Raw genomic sequence first — 26,413 nt, forward strand, 5'->3', positions numbered from 1 at the left:
AGGGGCAGGGTAGGGGCAGTATTGCCAGTTTACAGACTGGCTCGTCTTAGCTGAAATAAATACATACGTCTGGTTAGTGCTGCTGAATGAGCTGAGGTCTTCGGCTAATGAAAGCAGAGACTCTACAACACTTGAAAAAGATTTCACCAAGGATGCAAGTTGCAAGCGCTCCCAATGCGTCACGTGAGCATGCGGGTGGGGCGGAAGTGAGGACCGTAGTCTTCCTGTTCCATCGGTCCCACCTTAGTTTGGACAGCTATGCGGATGAGTGTAGGTAGGATGAAACTCTGCTGGTGTAACTTTTTGTTTTGGCTTTTAGCGCTACAACCTCCGGTTGGCCGTTATCACTCGTGGCTTGCAATGCTTCTCTACGGAAGCGAGCTTTGCACGGCCTTTCTTGCATCTTTAACCCAGTTTGTGTTTCTAATGTATTAGCATACTTTCTGGTCACAGAGCTAACTGTTGACTTCTCTAAAGGCGCTAAAGAACATGTAATACTTGAAAAGCGTGAAAGGTGGTTTTTCAGACACTCTGAGTTGTTTTGTGGTATCTGGAGATTCCTCAAAGACTCCTGTAGCGATCACGACTAAAAAGAATTCGTCCACGAAAGGATTACAAATATTTGATTTCGTTTCCTAAGTTAGGCTTTTGCTTCCGAATGAAAATAAAGATGGCAGCCAATCTGCTGCAAGAATAACATGGGAAATGGCATTTCAAAAACGTATTTTGCATGGATTGGATTGTTTGGAAACGTCTTTCGGGAGTCTCCAAACAACCCCGATACGATAGAAAGTGCCTTTGAATAACATTCAGTAGTTTTCGAAAGTACCCGCTAAGTTTACTATTAGGATAAACGGTGGTTAGCTCGGTTACCGCTGAGCTGCTATTGGAAACCAAAAAAGGGGCACAAACTGACAACAAATATTCGTATTCTTTCTTTACTGCTGCTTTCGAACTTCTATGTATATAAAAGTTATTAAAATTCAGTCCTAAGCGAAACACGCAAATAGGCGACGTGAAATATGTATACTGCGTGGTGTGTCACGTGACATGACAAAAATGAATGGCCAGACCCCTTCGGGTCAAAGTTCATTGACATGCAAACATGTGATAATTGTGTTTTTGCTGCACTCTCCATTACCCTCTATGTTGAAGGGTATTTGCACTGCTTTTAGTTCGTCTTAAGATCAGATGTCTCAAACTGCATCGCAGTGTAACCTTGAAAAGGAGCGCTAAAAACAACAGTACAATTTAATTCTCTTTAGCTTTATTTATGTAGTGAGTTTACAGCAAGCTCAGAAGGCCTTTTGGTAAGGTCACTACATGCATAAGGAACCTTTCATGTAGTCTGTTGATGAATAAAGTCTAACCAGATGACAGTACTACATGTGATTATTTTGCACAGCACAGCAATGGATCACAGCGCAGCCGATGAGGGTTCTTCTCCCAGCAGACGACCTTCAAGTCCTGCTTCTAGAACACCTGTGGGTGTCAAAGGACAAGTGTCACTGAGCAGTCAAAGGCCCAAAGTATTGATAACTCCCTTTCACAGCTCACCCATAGCCAATGCAGCTTTTCACAGCAAACGGACAGCAACTGGGAACCCTCTGGGATCTCCTGTCAGCTTTTTTCTGGGCACTGCTGGATGTTTGACCACTCCACTCTTCAGAGAAAGACCTACTGCTGCTGCGAACTCAGAAAGACAGGCTCACAGTTCAGGCTCATCACAGGTGACACCAGGAAAAAAAGTGCAAGCAAGTCCGTCTACTGACAAGGTCAACAGATTTACTTTGAAATGTTATCAGGCAGTATTTAGAATATGCTGTGTTTATATAATGCACGTATAAACTTGATAACATCACATTCTCATCGTCTTCAAAGGGTGCCAGCTTGAAGATGTCAAAGTTGGCTGTGAGAGACTCAGTGAAGTCTGGACCGCTGTTCAACATGGAGCTTCATCACAGCCCCAAAGGCAAAGGAAAGAAGACCGTCTCCACTTCAGTCAAACCTCAGGCTGGTTAGTCCATCCATTCCTTTGGAAATTTAAATTTTTATGAAATCTTTTATTGATTCCAGTTTGCTGCAGACAGATGGCATCATAAGTAACAAGTATGCACCAAAGTGCATGCCATGTTTACTGTTTAAAGGAGTAGGTGAAGAAGAAATCTGTGCATATATATCAAAGGAGCTATGTTTAGAAATGTGTCCAAACAGCAGTTTGCATCTGAGTAAGAATAGAGGAATTCTCTATATCTGTGTCCGTTCCCTACCTTTACTTCATCTGAACTACTTACATACTTAACAGATTTTTTGCTGGGAACAAGTGGAAAAGCCAAATAATGTTTAAGGCTTTAAGATAAGTAGTTCTTAAATTTTAACTAAAATTGTTTTCTGTTCTTGTTTTGCAGTTGCCTGTGTGAGGCATTTAGTAAACAGGTGTAAATTGATACTGTGCAGTCAGTAATCATGCTCCAAATATTTTTAAAAAGGCAAATTATTTAAGCCTATATACCCGCATTGATAGAATTTCTTTTCCTGACCTGCTAACGTAGGTCACTGTTTACAGAAGACATCAAATTTTTAGAGCTTACTTTTAATTTATAATATGGTATTAAGTTAAAAATGTTTGGAATTTGCATGGTTTTACACCATTAATCAAAACCGTTGTCACGGTGAGAGTTTAATCCACTATATTTTTGAGTTTCACATCAGCAACTTGTATACAAATATTTTCTCCAAAGTTTTTTGTAGTTCTAACTTGAATGGACTGAATTGACCATCATATTTAACAATGAGATGTTGCTGAAGTTCATGTGCGTGTGAAGGCAGACAAGCGAATACAGTTGGCAGTATAAAATTTCACAGTTTTGGCATTCGCAGAATAAAAATGTTTATGGTCAAATGTTTTTGGTCTTTTTGTCCCTTTCCTAGGTCTGAAGAGGAAGAAGCGAAAGATGGGAATGTACAACCTGGTCCCTAAAAAGAAGGCCAAGGCAGTTAAACAGCCAGAGAAGGCAGGTCTATTAATTTATTTGCTCACTGACACAAATGTTGACTGGGGGTTTGGTTGAAAAGAGGCACTTTACTAAGATATTACGCAGTTGTTAATACCAAGTGCAGATCTTTGAATCGCATGGCGTTGTATGTTTTCCTGTTGCTTTGCATACACTTACAGACATTGTTCTTTTGTAGGGTTAAATGTTGTTAATTCATTATTTGTCAGACTGATTCTGAGTGGGACATTGGCATTTTTCATTTGTCACTGTCACGATGTGGTTTTCTTGTTCAACTGTTTCAGAACTTTTGCTATGAAAGGATGTCTACACAGAATTCTGTTTGCTTGTTGCAAATTGCTTTGTAGTTACTGGTCACTCGTTCGCTTCAATTTGTTAACATACATGTCAATCATAATGTCAATACTTTGCTCTCACTGGTAGTCACTTGACCTAGAAGTTGAGAAACTTAATTTGAGACCTGCCCACTGGACTTTGAGGTTGGCAAGTGTTGTCTTCATGGACTTGTTCCTGCAGACTACTTCCAGTTTGGACTAGCCTTTTTTCAAATGATTAGACGTAAATTGTCAGAAAATGTTATTCCTGTCTTTATCAATTTTTTATTATTTTTCTGTGTTTTAGAAAGAGGAGCCTAAAGTCAGAATGGAGAAGAACCAAACTGCAATTGTTGAGAAACCAGTGACTCATCCTGTAACTGTACAGGCTGGAGCAACGACAGCTGTCAGGAGGGAATCACACGTGGAGGAGATGGAGTCAGGACAAGGGAGCCATGTAGAATACACAGAGCTGGCTTTGGACTGCCTGGACCTGAAAGCTCAGCAGGAGCTTCTCTCACCATCCGTATCAGAAGGTAAGATGAACTTACTGAATGATAACTGGATTACCTCTAACCTGAAGTCATCACAGCTCCTCTTTCCTTTCTACAATGCTCAGTTTTAGAGTTCACAGGCTTGCTGTGATCTGTATTAGAATAACAGGATTTTGTGTGTAGGTCTGGCAGCATATTCTGAAGTGGCAGAAACAGACTTGGCTGAGGAATTGCCGCTATGCTGCTGTCGCATGGAGACACCTAACAGCAGAGGAGGCCTCTCTGCGTTGGATCAGACCTGCATGGCCATGGAGAGTGCAGATGGAACGGTAAAGATCAGCTAGAATAACAAAGACATTCATGGTCTCATTGCCCCTGGAGAAAAAAGCTTCACAGTAAACTATATGAAATTAATTTTATTTGTAAACACATCTTCAGATAAACAATACATGACTTTTTATTTAGCTAAAATTTAGGGTTAGCCAAGTAGTGTATGGCAAAACTAAGTACAGCCTTTCTGCTTCGATAGGAATTAAGAGATTAAGTAGTGCTGCTAATCAAATATACTTGATTAGATGACCGTTAGTAAGTGTGGGCACCTCTATAAAAGCAGAGGTTTTGGTAGGGCTGGAGCATTCAGCTGTGTTATCAGAAAAATTAGTAATGGTCTTAAAGAAGCAATTGCTGCTGCCCATCAGTCTGCCACGAGTTTTAAGGCCATTTCCAAATAATATAAACTCGTATCATTCAACAGAGAGAATGTCTTTCCATGAGTGGATCTCCCAGCAAATTCATCACAATGGAAGACTGCAGCGGTCAGAGAAATCTGTCTGACAGCTAAAACAGAAAGTCCGCAAGTTACACAAGTTACATCTCAGACTCTATAGGCCTCAGCATGTTAAATGTTAAAGTTCATCACAGTAAAATAAAAAAAATGGCTTGATAGGAAAGGTTTCTAAATGCTCTTTTCTCTTTAAAAGGTCATGACATCACAGCTTGGCTTTGCTAAGATGCATCTGAACAAAACACACAATTTCTGAATCAATGTCTTTTGGAGAGTTGAGATCAAAGTGCAGATGTTTAGCCTTAATACACAGTGCCACATTTGTCAAAAGCCAAGCACAGTGATGGAGAGGTGATGATTTGAGCTTGTTCTGAAGCCACTTTTGTATACCAATGTATTCTAAAATTAAAAGCAAGACCATCAGCGTGAGAGCTAAAGCTTGGCTGAACTTGTCTTGTCATGCAGCGTGACAATAACCTTGTTTGCATTAATGCTGCACCAGGGTGGTATTCATTTTTTGTGTCTGTGTGTCTCCGCTCAGCTAAATCGCTGTCACAGGCGAGTGATGAAGCAGGAAATGATGCGCCCCTCCAACACTGTCCATCTGCTGGTGTTGTGCGAGGATCACCGAGCCGGTATGGTCAAGCACCAGTGCTGCCCTGGATGTGGACTCTTCTGTAGGACGGTGAGCAGACAAAGCACACAAAGTCCTGAGATTATTAATTTACTGCAGTACATGCTCAAATATACTGCAGGACATTTTTGGACATTGGACATTTTGTTTCAGCCCAACGCAACACTGAATCTGAAATAAAGCAGAGAAGAGAAGACTCTGATCTTTGACCTTTTGGGGTCCAGGGTGTAATTGGCTGTTTTGGACTACTTTTGATTTTACCTCTATATTTCACCTTTAAAAACATTTTTCATTTTCACATACTATATTAGTATATAGTATATTTACTATACATACTATATACCAGAGCTTCCCAAAGTGTGGTGCCCGCCCCCCAGGGGGGGCGCAGAGCCATTGCATGGGGGGCGCAGAGCCATTGCATGGGGGGCGCAGAGCCATTGCATGGGGGGCACGGTATAAAAAGGGGGGAAAAAAACCAAAAAACGCTTGGACACTGCTAGCACGGGGCGTCCACACAAACGCACAGCAGGAGATGAAGCATAGCTGAATATGTTTCCAAACCAACTTCATTCTAAGCCAAAGACTAGAAAATATGGTGAAGCATATCTTCCCTTTGCCTTCACTTGCACAAGTGCCAACTAGGGATGGGTACCGGTATCCGGTGCCATTGTGGCACCGGTTCTGACATAAACGGTAGTAACCAGACCGAAAAGAAGCGCACATTTCGGTGCTTTATTTCGGTGATTTTTTTTCCTGAGATGTCATACACTTTGGATTCTAGCCAATCATTTAACCTTCGCAAGGATAGTAGGCGGGCCCAGGTACGTACATTCTTTTAGAGCAGAGCTACAGATTAAAAATGCCCAAGACGAAGCGGTCAAAAGTCTGGCTGTACTTCACAGCAAAAGATGCAAACTCAGTAGCCTGCAACAAGTGCTTTAAGGTCATACTGTGCAAAGGAGGTAACACCTCGAATCTGATGACGAACCTGGCGACGTATAGCGTTTTGTTAAAAGCCAAGAAATGCACCGTATTTGATAGCTTGCTGCGAGACCTCACACCGGCACATCTACTGCTTGTGTGTTGCCTGTTATCGGACCCGGAGGTAGCAACATCCCCCAAGAACCCGAAGAGTAGAGTCCTGGCCCCTAGCCCTGCCAGTGTAGCAGAAATGATGACGGATGATAATGGCAGCAGCAGCCGTTCTTCTCTGGGCGAGTAGCTTAATGTTGTTCGTGTGTAATTTACGTTGAGTAGGCTAACCACGTTATTAAATTAATGCATTTAAGGTGAACTAGCAAACACCGTCGTAGTTACATGCGGCTGTCTTCTTGTTTGATGGCAGATACTCCCTTCACCCTGGCCAAAAAGGCTAAAATGACCAAAGAAAAAGTGGAAAACAGCTAAACATGAGAGGTTTTTGGACAAAGTTTGTGTTTTTTCCATTGTTTAAGCATTGCTTCCGGCCCAGAGTGATACCATATATGCCCTATAGCTGCAGAAAAGGCTAACATTGTTATCTTTTTACAAAAAACAACTAAACATATGAGAGGTTTTTGGACAAAGTTTGTGTTCTCCAGTCTTTAAGCACCGGTTCGAGCACCGGTTCGAGCACCGTTTAAGCACCGGCACCGTTTCAAAAGTACCGGTTTGGCACCGGTATCGGATAAAACCTAAACGATACCCATCCCTAGTGCCAAGGTAGGTCTCCCCTGCATAATTGCTTTTCCCTTCGTGGGGAGCACGCGTTGGGCTCTTCAAATCACGGACAAACAGTATCCCACATTCTTGATTTTTAGTTCACAAACACTTCTTGTAATGACTAACTACTCCTGACATTTTGGAGATGTTAGCTCTTTATACAGTAAAGTTACAGTGGGATACAAATAATATCAGGCTGATCCTGCCACGACTTGTTCCCCCGGTTAAAATCCCGGACAAACAGTATCCCACGGTTGTTTATGTTTTTGAACCCATTTTGCACAGAGGCATCTTTTGAAAAACGCATTGATAGCAATGTTTGATATTATTACACAGGTAAAAAACAACTACACGTAAAATAATCACACCGTGACGCCTCTGCCTTTCTAAATGGAGGCACATACCTTTGACGTTGCGTGACAAACTCTGTATTCCTTGTCCACACGTAAACGCAAAAAAGGAGTTTTAAAAAAATCTCCGTTTTCAGTGATTTGAAACGCCATTTACGTGTGGCACGAAAATTTTTCTTGTAAAACAAAGGGGGGCCCAGCAAAAAAAGTTTGGGAACCGCTGCTATATACATACTATACAAAATTGATTTAAAATCAAACAAAAAATGTAAAACAATCTGAATAAGAAAAAGTTTGAATTTTTTTACTGTAAAACCCACAAACATGTTTAGTGAATCATTTTGATAATTGAAATGCAAAAAGAAAGTGCACGTGTTAAAAACTTATGCAAAAATTTTGCAAACAATAAAGTTGTATGCAACCATTTACCCATAAATGCAGCCAATGCCTCAGGCATTTTTTTGTACAACCACTTAACTTTTTACAGGACAATCAGGTGTCACAGTAAGATGCCACACAAATTGTTTTTGCAACTGCACCACAAGACAGGCCTAAAATCAGCAGGCCTTATGACAGGAGGTGCATCACTGTTTTCTCCTGTTAGCCATCTTATGTGGAGAAACTCGAGATAGCAATGTTTTTCATTTTGTCATTATTGTATGTAGAAAAATTTACTTTAATCCATTTTGGAATAAGACTCTAACATGACAGCATGTTGAACAGTGATGCGCTCGGAATACTTTCCGGATATACTGTGTATTTACTTTACACATTTAAAGGGGATGTCACATTCCTCCAAGAGACTCATTTACAGGTTTCTGACCTCTCTTCCAGGAATTTTCCTGTCTTCAAATCAACACAAATCAACACAAAATATTAGTAATCACTTTGAGTGTATATGTGGCTTGACAACTAAAAACATTAGAAATGTTTCAATCTGAAACATGTTGAATGTTTCACTGCTGTTCTTCTTAACTTTTATTCCATAGGGCACCTTCATGGAGTGCAGGCCCTATGGCAGCATCTCCCACCGCTTTCACCGTGACTGCGCCTCCATCCTGAAGGACCGAAAGTTTTGCCCCCACTGTGGAGAGGATGCCTGTGGGGCGAAGGAGGTCACAGTCCCCAAGGCTGATCTGTCACCCTCTGTCCCTAGATTGAATCCTGAGTCATCGCTTCCAGCTGTATCTGCGGTGGCTACGCCAGCTTCAGTCCCAAACATGTTACGAATACAGGGGCTCAGAGCTAAAAAGAGCAGTGAGCCGCAGAGAGGCAGAGATGAGAGCCCAAGCAGGTAACAGAGTGCTGCTTGTGGCCATGTCATCTCTTTTCCTCACAAATGAAAAGTAAAGACTAACTTCCTGGATGAAAGGAACTATTAAAGGATAAATCAAGCTTACTACTTGTTTTTTTCCCTCTGCAGGTTAAAAGATGAGGCTGTGAACACTGCAGAAAGACTTCCCAAAGAGTCACTGGAGAGCATTCTGTTGGCACTGGATGATGAGAAGTAAGGTTACCCTTGAAATATAAGAGTGAGATCAGTGTGGGTATCAAAGCTTACACTTTGAGATAAATGAATAACCTTTATTCTTTTAGCCTCAAACCAAAGAAGGTCAAGTACCCCACAAGGCAGCTGTACATTTCTGCAAAGCAGGGAGAGCTCCAGAAGGTCATCCAGCTTCTAGGTAGCTCACATATGTTCTCAGAAGAAAATTGGCTTTAGCAACATTAACTCTGGATCTACTTCTTGGCAGCTGTTTAAGACCAAAATTTGTGTGTTGCAGTTGATGGGAAGGACCCCAACTTTTTGATGGAGGGCCAAAACAAATGCACCCCCCTTTATGCAGCAGCTGCTGAGGGTCACCAGGAGATCTGTCACATGCTGGTCCAGGTGAGACGATACTAGCTTCACTGCAGACTGCTTCATAAGACGTATTGGAGACATGCTTTTTGGATACCCAAGTTGTAAATGCGATTACTCAAGACAAGGTGATACCACAGGTGCATCTACTAGAAATCTTTGAGTTTAAATCTAAGTGACCTTGAACTTGAGGTCAGAGGTCAAGTTTTCTTGCAACTATAACTCAAGAAGGAAGTCACCTGGGATTTTCACATTTATACTGTATGTGAATCTATTAGCAGAGTGAGGAGCAGCACTGGCAGCCACCAGTATTTTTCTATTCTGTGGGAGGAAAGCTGGAATTGTGTCAAATAAATCCTGGGAAGACATTTTTAAGATCAATGATCCCTAATCTTGAAAAATGACAGAGTTTTGAAAAGAAAAGAATTCGTAAGTATAGATAAATAAATCCTGATCAGATAGTTTAAAAAATGAATGGTTAATTACTCATTGCAATAAGTAGAAACATTTTTTTTAAAGTAATCCTCTAAATTAATTCAGCTTGCACCATGAACTAATATGCCGCAGTGCATTTGTTTATCTGTCCAGTATTATTAAAATTCCAACATCCTTTCTCAGAGTGGTACTGAAAAAACTGGTTCATGCATTTATTACTTCAAGGCTGGACCAACTCCCAGTTTAGATTCAGAAGTGAGACTCCCTCTCCGCTTTTAGTTGGGACTGATTGAGGTGACCTTGAACCATCCATTAGTTTGGCTTTCACTTTTGGGAGATTTCCGATAATGCACTAGTACTTCTACATCGCTCCACTTTTTTCCTCCCCATATGATCATATGAAAGCATTGTCATTTGTTTTTGTCTGCTCTTTTGTTGTTCATGGTTTCTCTGTATGAGTTAACATGCCCGTCTTGGCTCACAGGTGGAAGGTGTAGTCATACTGAATACTGACTTTAAAGCTTACTATAATTGTACAAACTCTATTTTTTCAGTATGTACTCTATTTATGTATGTTTGTGCACATTGCTTCACCTAGGTCCCATTTTCCTATCAAAATATAAAGTAATTGAGCAATAAGGTATCATCTTAAATTTTGTACAGTACAGTATGTGTGAGTCAAGGATTCCCAGTCTAGTCTCTGGTGGAAATTATTCTTTACAAATTAAATTTAAAAAAAAAAATAACAACGCATTTTCAATAACAATCATTTTACAGTTTAGGCACTAGCTAAAGTCAGTGTGTAAACTTGTGACGTTGCGTTTGTGTGCACGCACAGGCTGGAGCTAACCTGGACGTGTTTGATGAGGACCAGAGAACACCACTGATGGCAGCCTGTGAAAACAACCACCTGGACACGGTGAAGTATCTTCTTCGAGCCGGAGCGTCCGTCAGCCACAAGGTGGGTGGGTCGGTCCCCATCTCGGGCACCGTCAGCGTCTCCTATCAGCCTGGTGTATGCTTTAGTCAGATTCTGTGTCATCCATCACTCAGTCTGATTCCACTCTCTGTCATCTGCTGCCACTTCTTAGGACCTTCAGAACCTGAGGTTCTGTTTTTAGAATCACATTCATTTTTTTCACCTGCTTATTAACAAGTCAGTTAAAGTGGGGGGGTCCAGGAGAACAAAAGAAAACAACCCCTAAAACATGACGTACAGTTTAAGAGATTCAGGGACCTGAAAACAACCAATACAGTAAAGCAAAAAAAAAAATATTGTTTTCACTACATGGGCAACCTGGTAGCTGTACAGTTTCTAGCTCTACACAATTCAGAAGATCAGTTTATGGATGGGGAGGTTTGAACATGAGTTCTGTCTTGCACGGGAAACTGGTCACAACTAGCATTGAGAGGTTCAGGCAGCAGCTAACCCAGGTACAGTTTTGACACAACTTTGTCTGTGTAGGTTCTCAGCCATCCAGGTCATTGTAGTCTAAGGAGCTGGGAAGAAAGCAACTGGACCTCTTTGAATTTTGTGAAGATGTTTTACCTCATCCAAGAAGCTTCTTCAGTTTTAAAACCAAAAGGTAGACAGTCCCAGGTATTTAGACCCTAGCGTGGGTTGTCCCTTAAGAGGGTCTAAGGAGCTTGGAAGGAAAAGCATCTGGACTTTTTTAAGTTGCTTGAAGACGTTTCACCTCTCATCAGAGAAGCTTCTTCAGTTCTAGGGTCAAATGGTGGAGAGTCCCAGATTTAAACCCTGTGGGAGTATCCCCCCAAGAGGGATAAAAGGACCCCCTAATGATCCTCCACCTAATCACATGAGTAAAGGTGTGAAAATGGGTGTAGGTCCCAATCAGCCAAGGTTTCGGGTGAGCTCATTGTGAAACCTAGCCCCACCCTATCATGTGATTTCCTGAGGATGTGAGTGGGTGTTAAGGTGTCTCGGAAGGGATCTCAAAACTGGATTATAGATGGCAGACAGTTGGTGTCGTAAACCACCGCCTCTGTTCAAAGATGGTCGCTCACAGTGGACATAAATGGCTTCATTTATGTCCACTGTGAGTGACCATCTTTCTGCAGTCTGCCATCGATAATCCAGTTTTGAGATCCCTTCCCAGGCGCCTCAATCCCCACAACGTCTCAACAGGTCACATGTGTCAATCATACACATTAGAGACCAGAACTAGAGTGTCTGAGTCAACCTACCTGATAGCTTTGCAGTGTGAAAATCATCATGAGTGAGTAATGAATAATAATCCACTGGTTTTCCTGGTGTGATAATATGATGGCAGCATTACTACACTAGAATGAAAAAGTGTATTGTTTTGATCTACACACATTAGATTGATTTGTTATGGGTTAGCGAATATAGGATATGCAAAGTGTTCTGAGTATTTTCAGAATCTGCTCTGTTGTGATTTGTTATTTTATTTATGCAGAGAATTGGTTATGTAATTATGGCCAAGAAAAGAATTAGCATTGAAGCAACAAATATGCGAGAGACCCCCATTAAGCAAGTTTCTGAAACTACTACCGTAATTCCCGGGCTACAGAGCGCACCTGATTAAAAGCCGCATGCTCTAATTTTAGAAAGAAAATCAATTTTGTACTTGTACAGGCCGCACCGGATTTTAAACCGTATGCGTTTCACTCGTAATATGAGATATTTACACAGAAATATTACACGTGAGGATTTTTAACGTTTAATTTAATCCGTAAGGTAGGGCTGCCACAAACGATTATTTTGATAGTCGACTAGTCACCGATTATTTTTGCGATTAGTCGACTAATCAGATCTTGCATCCATTGGACGTAAAACGTACAGCTTATTGCACCAGCGTGCATCTGCTCTTATATAACTATCATTAGCTTACAGCTTTAAGTGTTTAAAGTATGCGCTAACTAAAAATAAAGACAAGATGATAGTTTATTAAATTTTAATGAAATTTGCAGATTGTTTCGGTGAAGTTTAATAAACTCCTTGCTATCTAAAATATAACGGGACACCGGAGTATATTCTCGAGCATCTCACACTTCTGATAATCAGTTGTCTGCTTGACGTTATTTAAGTGTAAAAACTATAACTTTAATCTCAGGTAAACCGATTTACTCAGGAACAAATAAAATACTAAAAAAAAAGCCAAACAATAACATTTTTAAGTTATCTAAGTGACTTATGTATGTTTAACCTGAGTAGCGAAAGACGGCGGTGGGTTTGAAAACCATTTGCCGGGAGTCCGGTGTTCTCACGGGCTCTAGTGAGCCTTTCCCCCGGCTAGCTATCGAGCTAGTGGTTAACAGACGTCTCCGAAAACGTCGGAGCGCTTTTGAAAATATGTGGTGTCTTGATAAACTGAGCAGATATTTGAGGTTTACACAGTTACATTCTCGCCTGAAAATATGTTAAACGTTTATTTTGTAACCCAGAAAGAATAATAAGAGTAATATTAAAACTAACTAGCTGCCGCCATTGTTGGAAACTGAGCTGGGCTGCGCTATGAATTCTGGGACAGAGCTACTTCTTCTTCTTCGGGGTTTAACGGCAGCTGGCATCCTTGTACATGCAGTGCTGCCATCTTCTGTTTCAGTCCGTTATTACACTCTTAAATCCTACTACTTTGCGTCTTTTGTGATCTTACAAAGCTTCAAACGACGCGTCGATTATTAAATCAGTCGTCGACGATTTTGATAGTCGACGTAATCGTGACTAGTCGACTAATCGTGGCAGCCCTACCGTAAGGTAACATAAACATGGTAACATAAACGTTATGGTAACATACAAAAATACATACTGCAAATTCTTTTTTTCTCAAACAGCGCCTGTAACACGGCTACCTTTAAGTATACGTACGTATCGGTAACACACAAATTACGTTGCTTATGGTTGTTTTTACGGAACAGTGCACAAACAACATTACAACGTCTCTTAACATCCGGTAAAAATATATACCGTATATATACTACTTATCAATTTTATTGGTCTACTGTTACCAGGCAAAATGTTTTTGGCCGCATGAAAAAAAAATGCATTAGCCGCACGTCAGTATAAGCCGCAGTGTTCACAGTGTGGGGAAAAAAGTAGCGGCTTATCAAATCAAATCAAATCACTTTTATTGTCACATCACATGTGCAGGTACACTGGTACAGTACATGTGAGTGAAATTCTTGTGTGCGAGCTTCACAAGCAACAGAGTTGTGCAAAATACAATAACGTAAAACAAGCAAAATATAAAAATGGCTAATCTAAAAAGTAATAAATATATGTACAATATGTAAAGGTATATATGACCCGAAAACTACGGTATAGGAAAAATAAATACACTCACCAGCTGTAAGGCATAAACAGTGGAACAGGAGCAGGTAGAGAACATTTCTGAGCTGCTTGATGCACTTTGCTTCATCATTTTTTGTCTATTGTCCTGTTTGACTCACAAGGTCCAGAAATCAGTAAAGTTCTCTTTCTTCTGGGCTTTGACAGTGTTGGCAGCAATGCAGTGTTGTTCAGTGTGAATCATGTTGTCATCCCAGGATATCATGGGCTTCACTTGTCTGCATCTGGGAGCTAAACTGGGGCATTACAATATAATCCATCATCTGCTCTCCAAGGCATCCAAATACATCAACTGTCAGGTAAAAACACGGTGCGATTCACTAACAGCCCTTAATAGTCATGCGTTACAGGGAATCTTGGTGTGACATTTTCTGCGTATGTGTGCACAGGATGATGGAGGGTGGACTCCCATCACCTGGGCCATCGAGTACAAGCACAAGGAGCTGGTCCACCTGCTGCTGGCCAAGGGAGCCGATGTTAATATCAGAGATAAGGTTGGTGTGCTCGGCATACTGTTTTACTCTTGTTCCAGTGTTGGGTAAGTTATTAGTAACTTAGTTACATTACTAGTTACTTCTATCAAAAGTAACTCAGTTACTTCAAGTTACTCGTTACTTTCAAAGTAACTAGTTACTAGGGAAAGTAACTTTGGTTTTACTCAGAATTCTCTTGTTAATGTGTTGCTTCCGTAACTGGATATCCAGCAAGATTGCCAGTCTTCTAGCTTGCTTACATGTTAGCACTATCCTGCCACAAGTGCACTTTGCCACCTACCAACAGAAAGGAAAAAATAATGTGCATATTTCCACGACAGAAATCCCACGCCTGGACCGTCGTTGATCGCCGCCATGAATTCTAGCCTACGTCACAGCGTCATGTGCGCTTTTTAAATCCAACACAAAAACTGCAGTCGTGGTGCTTTCGATTGTACTCAGAACTCGGAAATTCTGCCTTCCGAATAGGAAGATGTAGGTAACACCAGATGAGCTGCATACAGAGCTGGACTGGGACAAAAAAATCAGCCCGGGCATTTTGACTAGAGACCGGCCCGCCATTATAGGAAAAATCATAAAGCCTTTGAATGAAAACAAACGCTGTTGTGACAGTGATGTACAATGTTTTAATGTTATATATGCATCAATCTATCAATCGTTTGTTGTAAGATTCAGATAATTATTTAATGAAAGCTAGATATTTTAAATGAGAATAAGCAAGAAAAGTACTTCTTTGTGCCCCCCTTTCCCTGTTAATGTCCTACCTGGCCCCCTGGCAGAACTTTGCTAGACCCGCCCCTGCACAGTTACCAGCTGTCAGCTACGTAAAAAACAAAGGATCCTGGTGTTATTTGTCTCTCAGAAACAGTTCATAACTTCCCTTCAACTCATTCATGTCACCTAAAAGGTAAACCTGTTTCTCCATCACCTGTTCAGCTCTGATGATTCAGTTAGGACATCTCCTGGTTTCATCTTCATGTTTCCCTCTCACCAGATAAGCAAACCGACATCATGACCAGCAGCTTTACAGCTGTGGCTCCAGTAAACATCAGCTGATACTAGAAATTAATATTAAATAAATTCTAACAACAGCTGATCAAGCTTTAACGTGCTGCTGTTGTTTAACGCGACCTCCGTAGGTTTCCTCTTTCTGCCGCAAAGTGGGTGATAAACAAACAAGAGAGAAAAGCCGATCAGCTGATCATTGATCAGTTTCATGATTGAAATAGAAACAGGAGAGGGAGGGGAGAGGATGAAAGAAGAAGAGGCAGCTGCGCAGCAAAGACACAGAATAACTCCAGCTTTGTGTCTTTTTTCATTCTAGCTGAAGTACGGGACAAACTGTGTTCCTTTTCAGCTCAATACGAAACGCGTAATATTTTTCTCTGAATACGAGACGATTCCGTTTTTTAGGGGACGGTTGGCAACTCTACTAACTAACCTTATGAACAAAAAAGTTCAACATCAGTAACATCATAGCACCCACCCAGCTGTATAGAAAGTCCGTCATGCTAGCTAGTATCCAGTACGAAAAAGTCAGCATAACGAAATAAACTCCACCTAAACTTGGTTTATATCTGACCCAGATAGACTGCAGGTCATAACTTCTTACCTGAAGTTCAGTTCACCTGACACTCAGACCGGCGGCCGCTGGATCTGGTACAAAAAGTCCTGACCAGACCTATTTACAAAAAAAAAATCTAGGCAGTTCACAGTTAAGTTAGGACTTGGAAATTTTTTGAAAACGAAGACATTTTTTGACATATTGTATTGACCTCTACAAATTCTGCCTTTACAAAAAGCATTAACCGAGACTGTGCAAGAAACTTGTTGATTTCTAATAAAAGTGTCTGGTCACCATAAAAAGTGGAGATTAAATGTTTGTTTCTTGCTTCATATTTTTGTTTTTGGGATCTTCTGGAGTACCTTTTTGAGATTCTTTATCTTAAAGTGGGTCTGGTTTTAGCCCCTCTTTCTTCAAGCCACCGTTTTTCTGTTTTGCCTCATACAAACAGAGGGTTTGAAGCAGCTTGGTGGGCTTAGCTAGTTGTGTCTTCCAGATTTAAAAAAAAAAATTAAGGATATCAGCTATGTCTAACAGACTTTTATCAGTTGTGGGCGTTACTTGGAGACCTATTATTATTATTATTATTATAACTAAGACACACTGACATGCCTTGATGGAAATCTGTATCCAAAAAAAGTGTTTTCCTCCTGAGTTCACAGTTCAGGAATTCACATACTCAAAATAGTAGCTTTTTTTTCACTTGCATGTCTTGCTGGAAGCCTTTCTTTCTGCTACCCCTGGGGATTAGTCAGCGCAAATGGCGACTTTAACTTACTGCTAGTGTAACTTTTTGGAGCTCAGTAAAGTCTTTGCGAGTGCTTGTCGACATGTTTTAGAGCACTGTTGCCAAGGGTAGAGGTATGTCATGTCTGATGCTTACATCTTACACCTGTCACTGTCATTTTAGGAAGAGAATGTCTGCCTACACTGGGCCGCTCTGTCAGGCTGCGATGACATTGCCCAGGCTCTGCTAGAGGCTCGATGCGACCTAAATGCTGTGAACATTCATGGTGATACACCACTTCATGTCGCTGCCAGAGAGAACCACCTGGAGTGCGTAATGTGAGTGTGAAGTCTGAGAGGTCACAGAGGTCACTCAGTTTCTTCACATCAGATGATGATGCTGATTTTGAGGAAACTATTTTTTTTTGTTTATGTCTGTAATGAGAGAAGAGAGTATTATTGGAAGCAAACAAATACAAGAAATGCGAAAGCTATTTAGCCACTGCATTTCTTGTATTTGTTTGCTTCCTGGTTTCAACCACAGATTATTTAAACATTTTGTTTCTTATACACAGTGTTCAAATGTTTTCTCTGCAGCTGTAGAAAGCCTTATCTATAAAATGCAGTCTGCTTCTCCTGAAAATGTATTAATATGCAAGAGTTCTAGAACAAATAGTATGTGGGTTTGCATTCTGGGAAATCAGCGCTCAACTGATAAAACCAAATGAAGCCGTTAATTTCTGAGGCAAACTGATATTAATCAGATGGTTTGATACCTGGCTCCTCCAGTGCACGTGTCCTTGTGTCCTTGCTCAAGGTACAGAGTTGCATATGTCCATCAAGTGTGTGAGTGAATGTTAGAAAGTGCTTAGGCACAGATAAAAATGCTCTATAGCTGTGTGTGTAATTAGGTAAATGAGATTTAGAAACGATTTTGACTGCTCAAATTGACAGCGACAGTGCATACCAGTCTATCTCAGTGTTTGTCACCTTCACTCTGTTTTTTTAGATGACCATAAGTCTTAACTTAAACATTTTCCACGCACAGGTTGTTTCTGTCTCGTGGAGCTGATGTCAGTCAAAGGAACAGGGATGGAGAAACAGCTCTGAACTGCTGTGCTTCCGGTTCCAAAGTGTGGACAGCCCTTAATACCAACAAGAAGCTGACTGATGCCAGGAGAGGAAGGGAATGGCGTGGAGAGAGAGTGCTCAGCAGGTAGTGCTGCACTTTGTCCTATTCCCTTGTTGGCTGATGAATTTCTGCTTTCTCAAAATCTGCCATTCCTCAAAAAGGAAAACTAAAAACTTGTAGATTTTTTTTGTTTCTTTGTTTTGTTTTTGTTTTCCTTTTCTGTCTGTTAGGGACATTTCTCGGGGGTATGAGGCAGTGCCTATCACCTGTGTTAATGCAGTGGACAGTGAGCCATTGCCTGAAAACTTTAAATATATACCAGACAGCTGTGTCACCTCCCCGCTGAACATAGACAAAGATATCACTCACTTACAGGTAAGTGAGTGATCACAGGTAAGGTGTAAATTACACATTTATTGCAGCAGTCCAGAGAAGGCACAAGTGCTCTGAAGAAGTTTGCAGTCATTATGCAGAAAATGACTAGCATTGTAAGAGAATAGGTACATGGCCGGCTTCTAACGGCTCACTGATTGTGTCACTCAGCACTGCACCTGCACAGATGACTGCTCATCTAGCACCTGCATATGTGGCCAGCTCAGCTTGCGTTGTTGGTATGACAGTGTAAGTAGAACCTGTGTACCTGCTGAAATGATTTCACGTGACACCCACATTTCCTCATTTTAAATAAGAATGTGTTCTTAACGTTTAACAAAGCTTACATTTGCCTCCTTCATTGCTGGGGTCTAAACTGGTTTTACATTACAGTACGGCCTGGCCCACTTATATTTTGTTTATCTCTTTAACAAAGAACCTAGCTGTTGTGAACATAATGTTTCTTCACGTTCTGTTGACTAAAATTACCAACAGATGCTCTGAAGAAAATCTGTTTTTATTCCCAATAACTATTTGTCTCATGGTGTATGTGATTGCAGGAGGGTCGACTACCACTGGACTTCTGCCAGCGGGAGCCCCCGGTGCTGTTTGAATGTAACCATGCATGTTCCTGCTGGAGGACCTGCAGGAACCGTGTGGTCCAGAATGGACTAAGGTAAAGTGCTGCTGTTTGGTAATCTACTTTTAAAGCTGTGAAGGAAGTGAGCCTCATAACAAAGATCAGCTTAAAGGATCCGCTTTGATCACATGGATGAGTTTTTGCAAAGAAGATGCTCAATGATAAATTCTGTCAATGGGTCCTGAATAGCGTTGGGAATCGAGAACCAGTTCTTGTAGAAAACCAGTTCCCAGTAGACCAATTTCTTAGAATTGTTAGTCTGCCTGCCTGTTGATCGCTTATCTTCAGGGTGCTGTAGTTAGCACTGTCACCTTACAGCAGGGAGGCTCTGAGCTTAAGCCTGCTTGTGACATTTCTTTGTGGCGCTTAGAGGTTCTCCCTACATGGGTTTTCTCCTGGTACTCCAGCAGATTGCTGTGCTTTTTCTGCCTAAGTGCTTTCTAGCTAGCACTCACATCAGAGAGTGACTTATTTTGCCCAAGGACTGGAACAGCAAAAGGTTCAAACCACCAACCTGCCAATTAGTAGATGACATGCAGGCACCCCAGTCAGAGCAATTTTTTCCTACTTCTTTATTTAGCACTTGCACTTTCCTTTTAAAGATTTAATGGAGCTCCTATTGTTACAGAGAACATACTCTGAATAGCTGTTTCTGCAGTTACAATGAAGGATACGCATTTTTGAGAGAGATATTTTCAGCAACTAGGTAAAATGTGTATTTCAGGCCCAAGACTCTAAAAATTAAGTGTCACTTTTACCTATACCAGTTTACGTACTCTTCAGAAATCCTTGCTCATTAGCTCAAAACTTGCTTTATGTTTGTGTTTCCTTGGAGAGTGCCTCTTGTTACTGCCTTGATTGAGGTTTCATGCAAGTTCGGGTGATAATAAACTGCATTTATGTTTTCCTAAGAAAACCAAAAGCATCACATCAATCATGCCAGTTAGATGTGTATGCTGTGCGAACCATTAGGTGACAGCCTACGTGCCCGATACATTGCTGGCAGGCAGTGTTATCCTAGGCCAGAAGAAAATGGAGAATTCAGCTTGATGTGGAAGGAAAAGGACTCACTTTCTAAGATGTTTTCATCTTGAATCAAATCAGTATAATTTTTCTGTCTTAATGTTCCTCTAAAGCATGCTGCCACTTCTGCCGTCTACATTGAGGAAATTATTGCCTTGTTGTTTTTTTCAGGGTCCGGCTACAGCTGTTCAGAACACAGAATATGGGCTGGGGAGTGAGAGCCATGCAGGATATCCCTCAAGGAACATTCATTTGCGAGTGAGGATTGTTTCATAAGTGAAGCAATAAAATGTAGTGTGTTTTAGAGCATAAAAGATATATAAAATGAGCTGTGCTATGAGCTCACTTCCTTTCTGATCCACAGGTATGTTGGCGAGATCATCACAGATGGAGAGGCTGACAAAAGAGAGAATGATTCCTTCCTGTTTACTCTCGACAATAAGGTGATTCAATAAGTTTAAATACATTTTTAAAGCTGCACTCAGCAGAGTTTATTTATATATAGCCATGGATAAAAGGAAGTCCATTTTTTGCAATTATAAAGTCTTGGTGTAATTGTAGGTCAAGGTACAAGGTCTTGAAAAATCAGGCCCTGTGTTGAAGACTTTGTAGTACTGTATCACCCCAACAGAGCTCCTCGCTCTCAGACTGCGGGCTTACTTGTGGTTTCTACAGTATTTAAAAGTAGGATGAGAGGCACAGCCTTCAGCTTCCAGTATGGATTCAGGAGACAGACACCCTCTGTACTTTTAAGACTAGGGCTAAAGCTTTCCTTTTCGATTTTGGTCTTTCTGACTTAGTTTCTCAGGTCATTTTAGAGAAATTTCGGCCCACTAATTTTCACAACATTGCTTCAGTTTCCAGGCATTTGTTTATGAACAGCTCTTAGTGTCCTGCCACAGCGTTTCAATAAGGTTGAAAACTTGACTTTGACAGGACTATTGCAGCACCTTCATTCAGTCCAACTATTCTGGAAATGAATTGCTGCTGTGAGCAGCAGTTTACATGTGCTCACTGTAGGTTCAGCTTAATGATAAAACTGTTGATAAAATCTAGATTAACTGTTTGCTTTTGTAGAAGCTGATCATGTGTTTTTTTGCTCTTTCAACTTCATCATGGGGGTGTCACCTTTTTCTAACATTTTTCTTATCAAAAGGCAGTCATTAGCAGGATACAAATTTTACTTTCCTTTTTTTTTGGTTTGTTTTTTTAACATGTGTGCAGGTTGGGGATGCCCATTGTATTGATGCAAGACTCTTTGGCAACATTGGTCGCTTCATCAACCACCTGTGTGAGCCCAACCTGCTGGCTGTGAGGGTGTTCACCATGCACCAGGACTTACGCTTCCCCCGGATAGCCTTCTTCTCCAGTCAGTCCATCAGAGCTGGAGACCAGATAGGGTGAGTGGTGACGAAAAATCAGTGGGCCCAATAATGGCTATTTGCTAAATGGCTGGTCAATTAAAAAGCAAAAAGATGGGAGAAATGCACTTTAACCAAGTTATGAGTGCTGAGGTTGCATAGTTCATCCAGCAGAGGGCACTTTGCAACTTCCCTGTTGGCTAACCATCCTAACAGTGTCCGACAGCATTAAAGAGTAATTAAATAAGCGTGTATGTAAATGTGTCAAGTGTCTGCCTTGGGATCTCCTCAGAGTAGTACACTACCAATCAAAGGTTTGGACACACCTTGTCATTTAATGGTTTTTCATTGTTTTTACTATTTTCTATATTGTAGATGCATGCTGAAGATATCAAATAGATGAAGCAAGATATACTAAATTATGTAGGAAAGAGAAGAAATGGATAAATAACTCCAAATGTGTTTTATATTTTAGATTCCTGAAAGTAGCCACGCTTTGCTTTGTTGATGGCGCTGTACACCCTTACCCTTCTCTCAGTGGGCTTCATGATGTAGTCACCTGAAATGGTTTTTACTTCACAGGTGTGCCTTGTCAGGGTTTAGTTGTTGCCTTCTTAATGAGGTTGGCACCATCAGTTGTGTTGTGCAGAAGTCAGGTTAGTACACAGCTGATAGCCATATTTGACAACTGTTAGAATTCATACTATGGCAACATCTGTTTGCTTTTGTAGAAGCTGATCATGTGTTTTTTGTTCTTTCAACTTTTATGCGTCACACAAAGACATATGTAAAAAGAAATGACTGTCCATCATTGCTTTAAGAACTGAAGGTCAGCCAGTCCAGAAAATTGCTAAAACTTTAAATGTGTCCCCAAGTGCAGTCGCAAAACCATCAGGCATTACGATGAAACTGGCTCACAAGGAAGACCAAGAGTCACCTCTGCTCCTGAGGATAATTTCATCTGAGTCACCAGCCTCAGAAATCGCAAGTTAACAGCACCTCAGATTAGAGCCCTGATAAATGCCACACAGAGTTCCATTAACACACACATCTCTACATCAACCTTTCAGAGGAGACTGTGTGAATCAGGCCTTTATGGTCAAATAGCTGCTAAGAAACCACAATTAAGGAAAAGCAACAAGCAGAAGAGATTTGTTTGGGCCAAGAAACACATGGACATTAGACCAGTGGAAATCTGTGCTTTGGTCTGATGAGTCCAAATTTGAGATCTTTGGTTCCACCTGCCATGTCTTTGTGCGACACAGAAAAGATGAATAGATGGTCTCTACATGCATGGTTCCCACCGTGAAGCATGGAGGAGGTGGTGTGATGGTGTGGGGGTGCTTTGTGACACAGTTGGGTTATTCGAAATTGAATGTACACTGAATCAGCATGGCTACCACAGCATCCTGCAGCAACAGGCCATCCCATGCCTTCAGTGAGAATCTACAACATAAATAGTTATAAAAATAAAGAAAAACCATTAAATGAGAAGGTGTGCCCCAAAACACCTTGCCATCCAGGCAAGGTGTTTGGGAGACTTTCACATTGACTCAGTAATAGCAACATATTTTAATGAGATGCAGGGGCAAAAATAACCACTGCATGTGACTGCTGAGACTAATGTGTACTCAAAGTTTTAGATGAATTTGTTTGGAAACTGAACTGTTCTTCATGCAGCAGGGTGCAAAGATGAAGCTTCTGTCGGAGTAATAATGTGGGAAATCTGTTTTGTCTCTGAACGAAGAAAAATAAAATTGGCCAATATATCGGAATATCCGATTTTTAAATGACCAAATATCAGTATCTGTGTTAAAAATCAGAAATTGTCCAGGCTGTAGGATGAACAAGTTAACACAGTTGCTCTCTTTTCCTCAACAGGTTCGATTATGGTGATCACTATTGGAGGGTGAAAAGCAAGTACTTCAGCTGTCAGTGTGGATCTAATAAGTGTCGTCACTCAGTTGCTAGTAAATAGAAACTCACTGATTCCTCTTTGTTACTGTGGCCTCTTTAATGTAAGAAACACTGCCTCCTGAACCAGGTACCATGTAAGAGTAATGTCATGACTACAAGGAGTTATGTTGTCTGATATTTACCTGAAATGAAAGAGAGACATGTTTTAATCACCAAAGCACAAGATCTAACTTATTATAATGAAGTTACTTTTCTGCCAGAAAAAATAGTCCTAATGAAGACTGAGAGACTAACAGATGATTTTTACATTCATGGATTCTTCCTTTCATATTTCTACGTGTGGAATAATGAAGTTAACTGATTTGTGGTAGTCTGAGTTCTTTTGTGAACTTTAAGTTTTTAACCTCATGTTTGCTTTGTAGTCATTAAACATATTTTATATCATCTGTGGTATTTTTTTGTGTTAATAGAGAAATGTGTCAGTAGATGCAGCTTTTTTTTCCTTCTTTTTGCTGGATGATGAGGTCTGTGTTACATTTGGTATTCCAGTTCATCTCAGGCTTCTTGGATTGATGGTAGTGATGTGTTGGTCTCGAACGAAACGGCTCTTAGAGGCGACTCTTTAAAGTGAACGACGCGAGCCGGCTCTTTATTGGGAGCCGTGGGGGTTTTTTTTTCTCTCTTTCTCTCACCCTCTCTCTTGTACTGTTTTTCCTCTTCACTCCACACGCCAGCCTTGTGCTTTGCGCTGGGAAGAGGGGTGAGGGGCGGTAGTTACACTCACAGTAGCACAGGAACAGTGCCGGAGGGAAAGAGAGAGAGGAAGCGAGCCAGGGACAACAACGTCACATTAGAAAGGTATAGTAATCATCCACAACTATTTTCAGTTGCGGATGATAAAGGATTCAGAAAGTTTATTCATGCAGGCCCATATGACAGAGAATGTGCATCTTCTTTTTCATATTTATATTTAATTGTGCTGTGGTTTGCAGTGTGTTGTGTTGTTTCACTTTAAATTTGTTTAAAAGGAAAAAGCTGAAAATTTAAATAGTTAAAAGTTGAAATGTAAATAGTTGGTTTTTGTATTATATGATTTATTTATTACATTTTATGTGGAGTGAATAAAAGTATATTTACGGTGGCCCCTAGAGACAAAGCACATACAAACTCCAAAACACGTAAAAACTCCAAAACACGACAGAAGTGCTCCAGGATGCTAGGCACAGTGTTGAGCTTTTGTTACCCTAGTGGCTACACAAGCCAAGAAGTACCAACGACCGGATTTGGTGTGTGGTAGTAACAGGTAAATGAACATTTTTTTTTTAATTATTTGAATATATATGAGTGCTTGTGTATAAATACACAAACAATACACATATACTTTCAATTGTGTAATTTAAGTGATCTAGGTAGCTCTGTTTTGGAAGTTCAGTTAACGCTAGAAATGTGTTTTGGAATTTGTACGTGCTTTGTCTCTAGGGGCCACCTTATATATTTATATATAAACATGTAATTCCTTTTGTGCATAATTTTATATTGTTGTTAATAATACATTAATTAAAATGGTAAATGGCCTGTATTTGTATAGCGCTTTACTAGTCCCTAAGGACCCCAAAGCGCTTTACACATCCAGTCATCCACCCATTCACATACTGGTGATGGCAAGCTACATTGTAGCCACAGCCACCCTGGGGCGCACTGACAGAGGCGAGGCTGCCGGACACTGGCACTACCGGGCCCTCTGACCACCACCAGTAGGCAACGGGTGAAGTGTCTTGCCCAAGGACACAACGACCGAGACTGTCCAAGCCGGGGCTCGAACCGGCAACCTTCCATTTACAAGGCGAACTCCCAACTTGAGCCACGATCGCCATTAAAGCAACAAAACATTGTATGCAAAGAAGGTAAATCTAGCCATATAAAGCTCATTTGTTTAAAAAAAATTATAGCCATCACTGTTAACAAAACGTATGACGCCTTTTGTATGGCCTGCTTTAACAACGCGCTAACCTTATTTACAATCAACATTGTATGGATGTATCGAAGCTGGATGTGACAATTTGTTTAAGAGCAGAGGTTTGATGAGAAATTTACAGCCCAGTAAAACCACTGCATTAAAACTGATCCCTTTCGTTTAGATTAAAAGGGAAAAAAGTACAAAATTAATATGCATTAACCGGTGATTTACAAAGATTATGAACAGCATGTTTTAATTTAAGTAGTCCTCTTCCACTCCTCCATGATGATGTCGCGGAGCTTGTGGATGTTAGAGACCTTGTGCTCCTCCACCTTCCATTTGAGGATGCCCAGAGATGCTCCATAAGGTTTAAGTCTGGAGTCATGCTTGGCCAGTCAGTACCTTTACCCTCAGTTTATTTAGCAAGGGACTGCTCTTTTTGGAGGTGTTTGGGGCTGTTATCATGTTGGAATATTGTCCTGTGGCCCAGTTTCTGAAGTGAGGGGATCATGCTCTGCTTCAGTGTGTCACAGTACATGTTGGCATTCATGGTTGCCTCAATTAACTGTAGCTCCCTATAGGGCTGGGCCATATCATACCGTTCACGGTTGCCCAACGGTATAATGTTGGGCAACGATAAGAAAATGAAATATTGCGATAGAATATGGGTAAAACGCGCATGCGCAGTGCCTTTGTCTTCATACGCACATGGCAGAAAAAGCATGGCGGCGATAGAGAATGAGAAGGGCGAAGGCGGATCGTTGAATGAAACAGATGAACCAGAATTGGTTTGTTAAAATGGTGCAACTTCAGTGGTGTGGAACTGGTTTGGCTTTCGTCCGTCAGATACACACCAAAGCACAATTTTTGGTAGAGCATGCAAGCGGGCCGTTGTTATTACCGTGTTTTTCGGAAAATAAGTTGCTCTTAAAATCCTTTGATTTTCTGAAAAAATCGACAGTGCCCCTAATAATTCTTATGTATGAATTCTGGTTGTGCTTACTGACCTTTTATCTGGTACACGGTGCTCAAAAATCTGTAAAAAATGTTTTCGTACGACTTTGCTAAGCTACGAAGCCGCAACGCTTGATGGATTGTCGGAGCATTACGGATACCGTAGTCGGGAATCTCGCGGAGTGATACGTACTATGCTTCAACATAATATTACGGTATTGTGTGTGTATAATCTCTTTTTAAGTTTTGTGGATATTATACATGGTTATGCTGAGGATATGTCAGCCCATTTCCACTGGAAATGCCTTTTGGTTAAACTGCCAGCAAGGAATTTGCATTTTCACTGTTAAATT

At 40.9% G+C, this 26,413-nt stretch overlaps 1 protein-coding gene across 1 annotated transcript; it reads left to right on the top strand.

Annotated features, from left to right (window-relative positions):
• Positions 1 to 293: 293 nt before the first annotated feature.
• Positions 294 to 24,197, top strand: ehmt1a (euchromatic histone-lysine N-methyltransferase 1a). Its single transcript, XM_063489332.2, has 22 exons — positions 294 to 1,775; positions 1,882 to 2,017; positions 2,932 to 3,014; positions 3,636 to 3,864; positions 4,006 to 4,151; positions 5,148 to 5,291; positions 8,281 to 8,585; positions 8,715 to 8,798; positions 8,888 to 8,976; positions 9,076 to 9,182; positions 10,426 to 10,548; positions 14,118 to 14,219; positions 14,310 to 14,414; positions 16,889 to 17,043; positions 17,753 to 17,920; positions 18,067 to 18,211; positions 18,380 to 18,457; positions 18,769 to 18,884; positions 20,043 to 20,129; positions 20,236 to 20,314; positions 21,096 to 21,271; positions 23,114 to 24,197. Exons 1-22 carry the CDS (start codon positions 1,374 to 1,376, stop codon positions 23,208 to 23,210), a joined length of 3,156 nt encoding a protein of 1,051 aa, XP_063345402.1. The 5' UTR covers positions 294 to 1,373; the 3' UTR covers positions 23,211 to 24,197.
• Positions 24,198 to 26,413: the final 2,216 nt, after the last annotated feature.

The sequence above is a fragment of the Pelmatolapia mariae genome, linkage group LG12, assembly GCF_036321145.2.
Source record: "Pelmatolapia mariae isolate MD_Pm_ZW linkage group LG12, Pm_UMD_F_2, whole genome shotgun sequence".
Lineage (NCBI taxonomy): Eukaryota > Metazoa > Chordata > Actinopteri > Cichliformes > Cichlidae > Pelmatolapia > Pelmatolapia mariae.